This window comes from Capra hircus, chromosome 13 (assembly GCF_001704415.2).
Source record: "Capra hircus breed San Clemente chromosome 13, ASM170441v1, whole genome shotgun sequence".
Lineage (NCBI taxonomy): Eukaryota > Metazoa > Chordata > Mammalia > Artiodactyla > Bovidae > Capra > Capra hircus.
The window spans coordinates 50,583,294-50,597,173 of NC_030820.1; the positions used below are offsets into that span (position 1 = coordinate 50,583,294).

At 37.3% G+C, this 13,880-nt stretch overlaps 1 protein-coding gene across 1 annotated transcript in view; it reads left to right on the plus strand.

Moving 5' to 3' along the window:
- The window catches only part of RNF24 (ring finger protein 24), a 116,461-nt gene that overhangs the window by 62,465 nt on the left and 40,116 nt on the right, over positions 1-13,880 (plus strand). The window contains exon 2 of the mRNA XM_018057390.1: positions 4,133-4,282. Within this exon, the coding sequence (XP_017912879.1) occupies positions 4,140-4,282 (143 nt within the window). The 5' untranslated portion in view covers positions 4,133-4,139. The remainder of the gene's footprint in view (positions 1-4,132; positions 4,283-13,880) is intronic.

Genomic DNA, 13,880 nt, shown 5'->3' on the forward strand with positions numbered 1-13,880 from the left:
GAACCAACAAGGGACATTAAAGATTTGCAAACACATTTGTAATGTGCCTTCTATTAATAAAAGTAGAATCATTTTGTTTGATGGGGTTTTATTTTGTTTTGATTTTGGCAGTAGTTGTAATCCAGTTACCATTATGGGTCTTGATAATCAAGCCTGGCAGTTGCTCTTTATTTTCTAGTGAATCAAAATGACAAGAAAAATTCTAACATGAAGGTATGATGAGCAACTTTATCACTATAGCGTATCGCCTAAAGAAGGGGGCAACCTTCGTTCATGGTATTTTAACTGTATAGTGATCAGTAAGTATTAATAAACTAATCAGCAGAAATAGTCCCCTTTTAGTGCTTAAACAATATTTGCTGTTTTCTGATTATACACACTAGAGCATATAGCCTGAGGGCACTGGCTTTGGAGTTGGAGAGTCCTTGACTCCCATACATACTTAGTCAGTCATGGCTATGTGACCAAAACTCCTTATCTATAAAATAGGGGAGATTTTTTTTTTCACCACACCGCACAGCTTGCAAGATCTTAGTTCCCTGACCAGGGATCAAACCTATGCTTCCTGCAATGGAAGCACAAAGTCCTTACCACTGGACCATCAGGGAGTTGCCCATAATCTGATTTTAAAAAGTGTTTAAAAAAGAAGAAGAAGAAAATCAAAATGACTAGTAAGCCACAAGCCATTATTAACATTTTGATATGTTGGAGCTTCCAGTTCAAGATGGCAAAGTAGAAAGATGCATGCTCATCTCATCCTGCAAGAGCACCAAAATCACAACTAGCTGTTGAACTGCCACTGACAGAAGGACACTGGAACCCACCAAAAAAGATATGCCACATCCAGAGACAAAGAAAAAGCTGCAGTGAGATGGTAGGCGGGGCACAATCATGATAAAATCAAACCCCATATCCACCGGGTGGGTGCCCCACAAACTAGAGAACAATAATACCAAAGAAGTTCTCCCACTGTTATAATGGTTCTAAACTCCCCCTCAGGCTTCCCAGCCTGGGGATCCAACACAGGAACTGGAAATCCCCAGGGAATCTGATCTTGAAGGCCAGTGGGATTTGATTATAGGACTTCCACAGAACTGAGGGGAACAGAGACTCCAGTCTTGGAGGGCACAAACAAAATCTTGCCCACACCAAGACCCAGAGGAAAGGAGCAGTGACCCCATAGGAGACAACCAAAACTGCCTTCTAGTGTTGGAGTCTCCTGAGGAGGCATGGGTCAGCAAGGGCTCACCACAGGAACAGGGGCACCAGCAGCAGCGGGGCAGGAAGGTCCCCCTTGGTGTAAGCCTTCTTGGAGGTCACCATAAACCCTACCATAGAGCCTGTAGACCCAAGGGCTGAGTCACCTCAGCCAGACAACTACCAGGGATGGAGTGCAGCCCCACCCGTCAGCAGATAATTGTATTAAAGTTTTACTGAGCAAGGCCCTGCCCACCAGAGCAAGACTCAGTTTTTCCCGCCCCCAGTCCCTCCCATCAGGAAACTTACACAAGTCTCTTAGCCTCCTCCATCAGTGGGCAGACAGAAGCAAGAAGAACCACAGTCCCACAGTGGCTTAAACAAGCAGAAAGTTATGTCCCAGAAGAAGGGACAAGATAAAACCCCAGAAAAATAATTAAATGAATTGGAGATAGGCAACTTCCAGAAAAAGAATTCGGAATAATGATAATGAAGATGATCCAGGATCTCGGAAAAATAATGAAGAAGATGCAAGAAATGTTTACCAAAGACCTAGAAAAACTAAAGAACAGAGATGAATAATACAGTGAAAAGAATCAGTAGCAGAATAGCTGAGGCAGAAGAACAGATAAGTGACCTGGAGGACAGAATGGTGGAAATCAGTGCTGAAGAACAGAATATTTAAAAAAAATGAAAAGAAATGAAGACAGCTTAGGAGACCTCTGGGGCAACGTTAAATGCCCCAACATTCACACTGTAGGGTGAATTTACTGTAGGGTCCCAGAAGGAGAAGAAAGAAAGGACCTGAGAAAATATTTGAAGAGATAATAGCTGAAAACTTCCCTAACATGGGAAAGGAAATTGTCAACCAAGTCCAGGCAGCACAGGGAGTCCAGGCAGGATAAACCCAAGGAGAAACACACCAAATCACATAGTAATCGAACTGACAAAAATTTAAAACAAGGATAAAATATTAAAAGCAACAAGAGAATTCCCATCAGCCTATCAGCTGATTTCTCAACTGAAACTCTACAAGCCAGAAAGGAATGGCACGATATATTTAAAGTAATGAAAGGGAAGAACCTATAACCAGGAATACTTTACCCAGCAAGACTCTCCTTCAGATTTGATGAAGAAATCAAAAGTTTTCCAGACAAGCCAAAGTTAAGAGAATCCAGTACCACCAAACCAGCTTTAAAACAAATGCTAAAGGAATTTCTCTAAGCAGGAAACACAAGAGAAGGAAAAGAGAAAATAAACGGAAAACAGTTAAGAAAATGGATCATATATATTGATAATTACCTTAAATATAAATGCACCAACCAAAAGACATAGACTGGCTGGGTGGATGAAAACATGTTCGTGTATGCACTTCCACTTACCACATCACTTTGCTTAACCCCCCAAATTGTATGTAATTATTTTATATTATGTTAATCATATTCCCATTATGGCTTACAATTATAATTATCGTTTATTTTTTTCTGGATATTGATTGTGAAAACTAATAAACATCTTTTACTATTGTGATTATGTAACTATTATTCACTTAATACCATTGTATCATGATTGGTTAACAAAAAAATAACAGAACTCTATATCACTAAAATTACCATGTAATAGAAAAACCTGCAATCACTTTTTAAAATCCAGATGCATATCTGAATTATATAGGAATTTTTTGAAAAATGCAAGTGCCGAAGTATTGCTTCTTTTTTCACCAGAGCTCTAGATATGTTTCTAATGATCAGCCGTGTTTAAAATCAACTGAATTATATGATGATCTTTTACTTTTATCTAGTTTGTTTCACTTTTTCTGTCATATTCAGCGCTCCCATTTCAGTTTATGTTTTTCAATTTCTCCATCTCTTTTTTTGCTGCTGTTCTTTCTCAAGCCTTTATCAAATGTAGTATAAAAGGTTTTGCATATTATATATACATAATATGCATAATATATATATTTTATAAAACTTATGAATTTTTGCCTAACTAAAAAATGTATGACATTTTGATTCCACCTGTTTGACTTAGTATGAATAGAGTGCTAGATTTCTAATTTTTAAAAAAATATATGCAACAAGCAACAGAGGTTCACTGTATAGCACAGGGAAGTATAGTTAATATCTTGTAATCTTGTAATAACCTATAATGGAAAATAGTTTCAAAAATAATATATGTGTATATTCACCTTGCTGTGCACTTGAAACACTGTAAGTCAACTATACGTCAATAAAATATAAATGTTAAGAGAAAAACACAAGTTAAAAAAAACATTTTGCTATGTTAGCTTTAAGGCTTTTTTCTGTCACACATGTCCACACCTACATATACACGTGTATTTACATATGTAATCCACCAAATTGGGATCATATTTTGTATACAGTTTATATATTGCTTAATTTTTCCTGCATATGTTTATTAAAATTTCAAAGTTAATGAAAACAGCTTTTCATAACCAAATAATATTGTAACATATGACTCTATATAATTAATCATTATCTTCTTGTGAGACATTAAGTTTTTTCCAGTATTTTAGCATTATAAATATTATTACTTTAAAAGTTTAAGAGTTTTTTAAAATCTTTAAACTGCTTTTATTTCCCTTTCCACTTCTTTGAGGTGAACATTTTCATGCATTTATTGATTATTGCCTTTATTTCAGTGAAGTACCTGTGAATACCTTTTTGTAAAGCATTTTAGGTAGGATCACAAACTTCTGGAATAATGCCAGATACATAGTAAGTACTAAATAAGTATTTGTGGTGTGATAAATGAATTAATAGCAAGGATATTAACCCTCATCTATCATATTGTTTTAAATGGGATCAAGCCTTATGAAAAAATGTTCCTCTATACATGTATTATACAAAATAATGTGATCATGGTTCTTAGTCTTTATAACTTAATTTTTTTTCATTCCTTTGTTTCCCCACAGTTCATCCATGAGCTCGGATTTCCCACATTACAACTTCAGGATGCCTAATATTGGATTCCAGAACCTGCCACTCAACATATATATTGTGGTTTTCGGCACTGCTATATTTGTCTTCATCCTTAGTTTACTCTTCTGTTGCTACTTGATTAGGTAATCAATTTTCATTCTATGTTGCCCTAATATATGTTAAGCAGTCAATAATAAATCAGCTTTTGCCCTTAAAGTGTTTTAAACCTATGGTAATTAACAAATGTTCTAAAATTAAGGTGAGTCCATGATTCATTCATTCTCACAAATCCTCCACAACTAGCTCATTCTCTTTAATATTATATTTATAGATATAATATTTATAAATTTTTGTTAGTCACTAAGCCATGTCTGACTCTTTGCGACCCCCTAGACGGTAGCCTGCAAGGCTCCTCTGTTCATGGGCCTTCCCAGGCAAGAATACTGGATTGGGTTGCCATTTCTTTCTCCAAAGGATCTTCCCAACCCAGGGATTGAACCCTCATCTCCTGCTTGGCAGACAGATTCTTTATCACTTCGATACATTTTAGGAATCGATATTTATTAGATACTTACTGTGTGCCAGACCCTGTGCTGTGTGTGCACTGGGTAACCTTAACAAGGTTAACAGGGTAACCTTATTATCTTTATTTTTCAGAAGTTAAATAATTTCCTGATAGTCACACAGATAAAAAATTGGTTAGACTTGGGACCCAAACCTAGTTGTGTCTACCCTTAGAGCATGTGCTCTTAACCACTGAAAAAATAAAAATAAATCATATTTATCAGCTTCATTTGGCTTCATCAGCTTCATCGCCAATCATATTGGCTTCATTTCCAAAATAACCATTTCAGAATTTCATAATCACACTCAAAGGACGGATTTGTACACTAAGGATATTCTAAAACTTTTCTATTAAAGTACAGTTGATTTACAATATTAAAACATTTTTGAACCTGGATTTTTTAAATGAAGACAAGAACCTACTTTACTTTTCTTTTAGTAACAGATGGCAAGCTGTTAGGTTGGCCAAAAAGTTCATTCAGGTTTGCCCATAAGTTGCTACAGAAAAAAACAAACGAATTTTTTTGCCAACCCAATACTTAAGAAAAACAAAATATTCCCCATTCTTACCTCCTTTCGAGCTTCCCTGGTGGCTCAGATAGTAAAGAATCTGCCTGCAATGCAGAAGACACAGGTTTGATCCCTGGGTCAGGAAGATCCCCTAGAGAAGGGAATGGCTAAATAAGTCACAATTTATTATTACTAGAATGTCTCCTGGAAGAATAGCAAAAAGATATTTCTGTTAAATGCATCTGCCATAGCAAATGCAAGATAAAATAGTGCAATCTAAAATATTAGTTAAGGCTTCCCTGGTGGCTCAGTGATACATAATCCAGCCTTGTTCAAGAAGATCCCACATATCATGGAGCAACTAAGCCCATGAGCCACAACTGTTGAGGCTGTGCTCTAGAGCCTAGGAATTGCAACTGCTGAAGCCTGCTCACTCTAGAGCCCATGCTCCACAACAACAGAAGCCACTGCAGTGAGAAGCCCACACACTGCAATTTGAGAGTAGCCCCTGCTCACAACTAGAGAAAAGCCCGCACAACAAAAACCCAGCACAGCCAAAAACAAATAAATAAAATTTTAAAAATAATAATAAAGAAGTTCAACAAACCACAGAAAAGTGGACTTTTGGCGGGGAGTGTTTTCTTGTAAAATGATTGACTATCCATGACTAAGAGCAAGTATTACATACATGCATGCATGCACGTATATACACAAAGAGAGAGAAATTAATTTCTGTAAAAAGAGAATTTTGCTACATGGCATATCTAAAATATTTGAAAACTTACATCCTCACAAAAACCAACACACTGATGTTTGTAGAAAGAAGCTGTAACCATAACTACCAAAACTTAGAAGCAACCAAGATATTTTTCATTGAATGAATGAATTGTAGTGATCTAGATAATAGAATGTTATTCAGCTAGCATTGACAAGACATAGAGGGATCTTGAATGCATATTTCTAAGTGAAAGAAGCCAACTTGAAAATGCTACATACTAGATGATTCTAACTATATGACATACTGAAAAAGGTAAAACTATGGAGACAGTAAAAAGATCACTTGATGCCAGGAGCTAGGGGAGAGGGCGGGATGAACAGGTGGAGCACAAGAATGTGTAGATCAGTAAGGCTATTTTATATGTTACTATAATGGTGGATTTCGTTTGCATGGTCTAGGACATCTTCATTTATTTATTTATTTTTGACCATGCCATGTAGTATGTGAGATCTTAGTTCCCCTACCAGGGATTGAACCTGAACCCCTTGCATTAGAAGCACAGAGTCTTAACCACTGGACCACAGGAAAGTCCCTTAGGACAACTTCATTTTGTTATCCATAAGGAGTATTTCTAGCATATCCAGTAAAAGCATGTATGTTTTATTTATTTATTAAAATGTTTAAATTGTATATTAGATATAGTTGGTTAACAGTGTCATGTTAGTTTCAGGTGTACAGCACAGTGATTGTTATACATATATATGTATGCATGTAATTGCTATGACTTTGGTTATCTTGTTTTTCTGTGACACAGTGAATCAGCTTTCTCTCTCTCTCTTTTTTTTTCTTATTCAGCTTATTCTGATTATTTCCATCATAATAAGAGTATGATTGGAGTAGTAAATAGCAACCCACTCCAGTATTCTTGTCTGGAAAATTCCACAGACAGAGGAGCCTGGTGGGCCACAGTCCGTGGGATCACAGAGTTGCACACAACTGAGCACACCAAGAGTACGATGGAGGACTGATAGTGCTTTGAGGATAGTATTTGCAATCAGGCAAATGTTATGTTTAGCTTAAAACGAACAAGATTGGATCTTAATAGATTTGTAGTAGTGATCATACCCTGTTCCTTGATAAACTGAGTCATTGTTAACTGAGTAATTCTCATTTGGGAAGCATCTCAGACTTTGCTGAATAACCGTTTGGTGAAGTAGTCATTACAGTTTCTCAGTAGCATTCCTTCTTTTTCGTCCATCTCATGCATGGATGTCTAGTTCACTCCACTGAGTTTCCCTGGGGGCTCAGATGGTAAAGAATCCGCCTGCAATGCCAGAGACCTGGGATCAATCCATGGGTTGGGAAGATCCCCTGGAGGAGGGCATGGCAACCCACTCCAGTATTCTTGCCTGGGGAATCCCCATGGACAGATGAGCCTGGCAGGCTATAGTCCATGGGGTTGCAAACAGTCAGACACAACTGAGTGACTAAGCACAGCATAGTGGTATATACCTGTCATTGTGGGGTTTTTTGTAAAAAAAAAAAAAAAAAGGATCTGATTTCTCAACAGAAACAGTGGGGAAAAAAATAAAAGCATTGATACTCATTTAAAAAGAAAAAAAGAGGCTCACTTTCACCATTACCATTCAACATTGTACTAGAAGTTCTAGCCAGAAGATTTAGGCAAGACAAAGAAATAGAGGGTATTCAATTGAAAAGAAAGAAGTAAAACTGTCTCTTTTTGAAGATGACCTGATTCTATATATAGACAATCCCATAGAATATACACACACACACACACACACACAAAAACAATCTAGGAGTAACAGACAAGCAAACTTTGAGAATATAGAAGTAACACCAAAAAAATCAGTTATATTTCTGTTCACCAGCAAGGGACAATCTGAAAAGGAAATAGATGAAACATTTACAGTAGCATCCAAAAGAATTAAAATCCTAGGAATAACTTTAACCAAGGAGGTGAAAGACTTATACACTGAGAACTATAAAATATTGCAGAAATTTAAAAAAACCTAAATTAATGGAAAGATTTCAGGAACTGGAAGACTTGATATTATTAATATGGCAATATTCCTCAAAGCAATCAACAGATTCAGTGCAAAGACAAAATTCTAATAACCTTTGATACCAAAATGGAAAAACTGATCCTTGGAGGTCTTAATGACCTGGATAACCACAATCATGTGATCACTCACCTAGAGCCAGACATCCTGGAGTGTGAAGTTAAGGGGGCCTTAGGAAATTTTGGGGCTTCCCTGGTGGCTCAGAGGTTAAAGTGTCTGCCTGCAATGTGGGAGACCTGGGTTCGATCCCTGGGTCAGGAAGATCCCCTGGGGAAGGAAATGGCAACCCACTCCGGTATTCTTGCCTGGAGAATCCCATGGACAGAGGAGCTTGGTGGGCTACAGTCCACAGGGTCGCAAAGAGTCAGACACAACTGAGCAACTTCACTTCACTTTAGGAAATTTTACTGTGAACAAATGCCACACCACCATACCTGCCTGCTTAGAAACCTGTATGCAGATCAAGAAGCAATAGTTAGAACCAGACATGGAACAACGGACTGGTTCAAAATTGGGAAAAGAGTACATCATAGCTGTATATTGTCACCACGCTTATTTAATTTTAACTTATATGCAGAGTGTATCATGTAAAATGCTGGGCTGGATGAAGCACATGCTGGAATCAAGATTGCTAGAAGAAATATCAATAACCTCAGATATGCAGATGATACCACCGTGATAGCAAAAGATGAAGAGGAACTAAAGAGCCTCTCGGTGAAGGTGAAAGAGGAGAGTGAAAAGGCTGGCTTAAAACTCAACATTCAAAAACCAAAGATCATGGCATCCAGTCCCATCACTTCATGGCAAATAGATGGAGAAACAATGGAAACAGTGACAGACTTTATTTTTTCGGGCTCCAAAATCATTGCAGATGGTGACTGCAGTTGTGAAATTAAAAGACGTTTGTTCCTTGGAAGGAAAGCTCTGGCAAACCTAGATAGCATATTCAAAAGCAGAGTCATTACTTTGCCAACAAAGGTCCATATAGTCAAAGCTATCGTTTTTCCAGAAGTCATGTATGGATGTGAGAGCTGGACTATAAAGAAGGCTGAGTGCTGAAGAATTGATGCTTTTGAACTGCGGTGTTGGAGAAGACTCTTGAGAGTCCCTTGGACTGCAAGGAGATCCAACCAGTCCATCCTAAAGGAAATCAGTCCTGAATATTCATTGGAAGGACTCGTGCTGAAGCTGAAACTCCAATACTTTGGCCACCTGATGGGAAGAACTGACTCATTGGAAAAGACCCTGATGCTGGGAAGGATTGAAGGCAGGAGGAGAAGGGGATGACAGAGGATGAGATGGATGGATGGCATCACCAACTTGATGAACATGAGTTTGAGTAGCTCCAGGAGTTGGCAATGGACAGGGAAGCCCAGTGTGCTGCAGTCCATGGGGTCGCAAAGAGTCGGACACAACTGAGCGACTGAACTGAAACTTGGTGACTGCTTTTGACTGAGGTTCCCAGGGGTAATGACTGTATTACTGGTGTTATTTTACATTTAGTGTAGCATAGTACTATTATTATGCATATTTAATGGTGATTGTTCTATTAAAAATCTACTGTGGTGTCAGACATGAGGAAGACTTATTCTTATGTCTAACCTTAATTTTTTGTAAAACAGTTTAAACTAAGGAAGAATGTTACCTATTTAGGCTTTCAAAATGCATTATAAATTTTTTTAAACATATTATATTCTCCTTAATTTTAGAAAATAAGGAAAAATAAGATTTTTCTTAACAGCAAGAAGATAGCTGAATTTAAAAATGAGTAAAAGGGATTGCCCTGATGATCCAGTGGTTAAGAATCCACCTTGCAATGCAAGGGACACCAGTTCAACCCCTGGTCCAAGAAGATCCCACATGCTGCAGGGCAACTAAAGCCCATGCACCACAAATACTGAGCCCAAACACCACAACTACTGAAACCTGTGTGGCCGAGAGCCCATGCTCCCCAACAAGAGAAGCCACCACAGCTTCTCAGCCTAAATAAATGAATATTTTTTTTAAAAATAGGTGAAGGGCTTAAATAGCCATTTCTCTAAAGAAATATAGACGGTCAACAAGCACATGAAAAGATGTTCAACAGCATTGGTCATTAAGGAAATGTAAGTTAAAACCACAATAAAATTCACAACAGGTAGATGCTGTAGTCAAAAATATGGAAAATGATGTGTCGATAAGGATATGGAGAAATAGGAACACTCATACATTGCTGGTGGGAATGTAAAATGGTATGGTCACTGTGAAAAAGAGTTCATCAACTCTTTGAAAGTTAAACATAGAATTACCATAAGACCCAGAAATTTCACTCCTAGGTATATACCCAAGACAAATGAAGAAGGGTGTCCACAAGGAAGTTTGTATACTATGTTTAAAGCATTATTCATGAGAGCCAAAAGGTGTAAACAACCCAAATGCTCATCAGCAGATAAATGCATAATCAAATTGTGGCATATACATACAGTGAAATATTATTCAGCCATAAGAAAGTAGCAGTGTACTGATACTTGCTATAACTAGAAAGAGGCTTGAAAACATTATAGTAAATGAAAAGCCAGATACAGAAAGGTCATATGTTGTATGATTTATTTTATGTAATGTATCTATAATAGACAAATCCATAGAGACAGAAAGCAGGGAAGGTGGGATGGGGACCAACTTAATGAGTACCAGATATTTTTGATGAATAAATGTGGTTTTTTTAAAAGATTTATTTATTTATTTTAATTTTTGGCTGTGATGGGTCTTTGTTGCTGCACTCAGACTTTCTCTAGTTGTGGCAAGTCAGGGCTACTCTTCATTGCAGTGTGCTTCTCATTACAGTGGCTTTTCTTGTGGAGCATGGGCTCTAAACACACAAGCCTCAGTGGTTGCAGTGTATGAGCTCAGTAGTTGCAGCTTTCTGGCTTAGTTCCTCCACAGCCCGACTCTTCCTGAACCAGGGATTGAACTGGTGTCCCTTGCATTGTAAAGCATATTCTTAACTACTGGACCACCAGGGAAGCCCAAAAAAGTTTTGAAATTAAAGTGAACTAGTTAAAAGACACTTACTCCTTGGAAGGAAAGTTATGACCAACATAGATAGCATATTAAAAAGCAGAGACATTACTTTGCCAACAAAGGTCTGTCTAGTCAAGGCTATGGTTTTTCCAGTGGTCATGTATGGATGTGAGAGTTGGACTGTGAAGAAAGCTGAGCGCCAAAGAATTGATGCTTTTGAACTGTGGTGTTGGAAAAGACTCTTGAGAGTCCCTTGGACTGCAAGGAGATCCAACCAGTCCATCCTAAAGGAGATCAGTCCTGGGTGTTCTTTGGAAGGAATTATGCTGAAGCTGAAACTCCAGTACTTTGGCCACCTCATGCGAAGAGCTGACTCATTGGAAAAGACTCTGATGCTGGGAGGGATTGGGGGCAGGAGGAGAAGGGGACGACAGAGGATGAGATGGCTGGATGGCATCACTGACTCGATGGACGTGAGTTTGAGTGAACTCCGGGAGTTGGTGATGGACAGAGAGGCCTGGCGTGCTGCAATTCATGGGGTCGCAAAGAGTCGGACATGACTGAGTGACTGAACTGAACTGAACTGGAGTGGTTTCACAATGTTGTGACTATACTAAGTACTACTGGATTATATACTTTAGGATGGTTAATTGTGTGTTATATGAATACAAGTAAAAGAATGATAGTATTTTTAAATGAGTCAAGAAGAAATAGAAAGTATTAATAACTATATATCTAATAAGAAAAGCATTCCCACAAAGAAACTGCAAGCCAGGTAGCTTCACCAGTGAATTTCTCCATTTAAGGAAAAAATACTACTCTTCTATGACTTTTCCAGAGAACAGAAGTAGAAGAAATATTTCTTAACTCAAATAATGAGGCCATTAATTTTGATTCCAAAGCCTGACAGGGACATTATAAGAATGAAAATTATAAATTAATCTCTCTCATGAACAAAATATTAGTAAATCATATTCAAGGGTGTGCAAACTGGTGGTACATCACAACCAAATGGAGTTTTGTTCCAGGAATGAAGGTTGTTTTAACATCTGAAAATCAATCAATACAGTGTACCACATTAATAGTAAAAAGGAAAAGTATGATGGGAAAAAAAAAGCACTTGACAAAAAGTAATACCTATTCATGATTTTTTTTAATCTAAAACTAGGATACAGGGAACTTTGTTTATTTGAATAAAGATATCTACAAAAAATTTAGGGAAAACATTGTAATAATAGTTAACTATTGATAAGGACATTCACTGTCACCACTTTTATTTCATATTGTACTCAAGGTCCTAGCCAGTGCAGAGGGAAAGAAGTAAAATAAAGAATAAAGAACAAAATCTGTGAAGTTATGTTACTGCTTGCAGACAAAATAATTGTATATTTTAAAATCCAAAAACTTATGCAGATAAGCTGTTAAGAATTAATAAGTGAACTTTGCAAGTCACTAGATACAGGATCAATGTACAAAAATTGAATTTTTTTCTATGTAGTAGCAACAAAGAATTAGAATTTAAAAATTTTTAAATACCATTTACAGTAAATCAAAAATTATCAAATACCTAGGAATAAATTTAGTGAAGGATATGTAAGTGTTATACATAGAAATGTGTACAGAGAAAGAAGACTTAATACATAGAGTATGCTATATTCATAGGTTGGAAATTCAATCTTACAAAGATGTCAGTTCTTCTCCCCAGTTAATCTAAAAATTAAACACAATCACAGTCAAAATCCCAACAGGTTTTTTGTGGAAATTGATGAGCTCATGAAATTTATATGAAAATGCAAAGGCCCAAAAATAACCAAAATAGTCAAGAAGAACAAAGGTTGAGGACTTACACTACCAGACTCCAAATTTTGTTACAAAGGTCCAGTACTGATTAAAAACAATCTCTTTAACAAGTGGTGCTGGGAAAACTGGTCAACCACTTGTAAAAGAATGAAACTAGATCACTTTCTAACACCATACACAAAAATAAACTCAAAGTGGATTAAAGATCTAAACATAAGACCAGAAACTATAAAACTCCTAGAGGAGAACATAGGCAAAACACTCTCTGACATACATCACAACAGGATCCTCTATGATCCATCTCCCAGAATACTGGAAATAAAAGCAAAAATAAACAAATGGGATCTAATTAAAATTAAAATCTTCTGCACAACAAAGGAAAATATAAGCAAGGTGAAAAGACAGCCTTCTGAATGGGAGAAAATAATAGCAAATGAAGCAACTGACAAACAACTCATCTCAAAAATATACAAGCAACTTATGCAGCTCAATTCCAGAAAAATAAATGACCCAATCAAAAAATGGGCCAAAGAACTAAATAGACATTTCTCCAAAGAAGACATATGGATGGCTAACAAACACATGAAAAGATGCTCAACATCACTCATTATCAGAGAAATGCAAATCAAGACCACAATGAGGTACCATTTCACACCAGTCAGAATGGCTGCGATCCAAAGGTCCACAAGCAATAAATGCTGGAGAGGGTGTGGAGAAAAGGGAACCCTCCTACACTGTTGGTGGGAATGCAAACTAGTACAGCCACTATGGAGAACAGTGTGGAGATTCCTTAAAAAATTGCAAATAGAACTACCTTATGACCCAGCAATCCCACTGCTGGGCATACACACCGAGGAAACCAAAATTGAAAGAGACACGTGTACCCCAGTGTTCATCGCAGCACTGTTTATAATAGCCAGGACATGGAAGCAACCTAGATGTCCATCAGCAGATGAATGGATAAGAAAGCTGTGGTACATATACACAATGGAGTATTACTCAGCCCTTAAAAAGAAAACATTTGAATCAGTTCTAATGAGGTGGATGAAACTGGAGCCGATTATA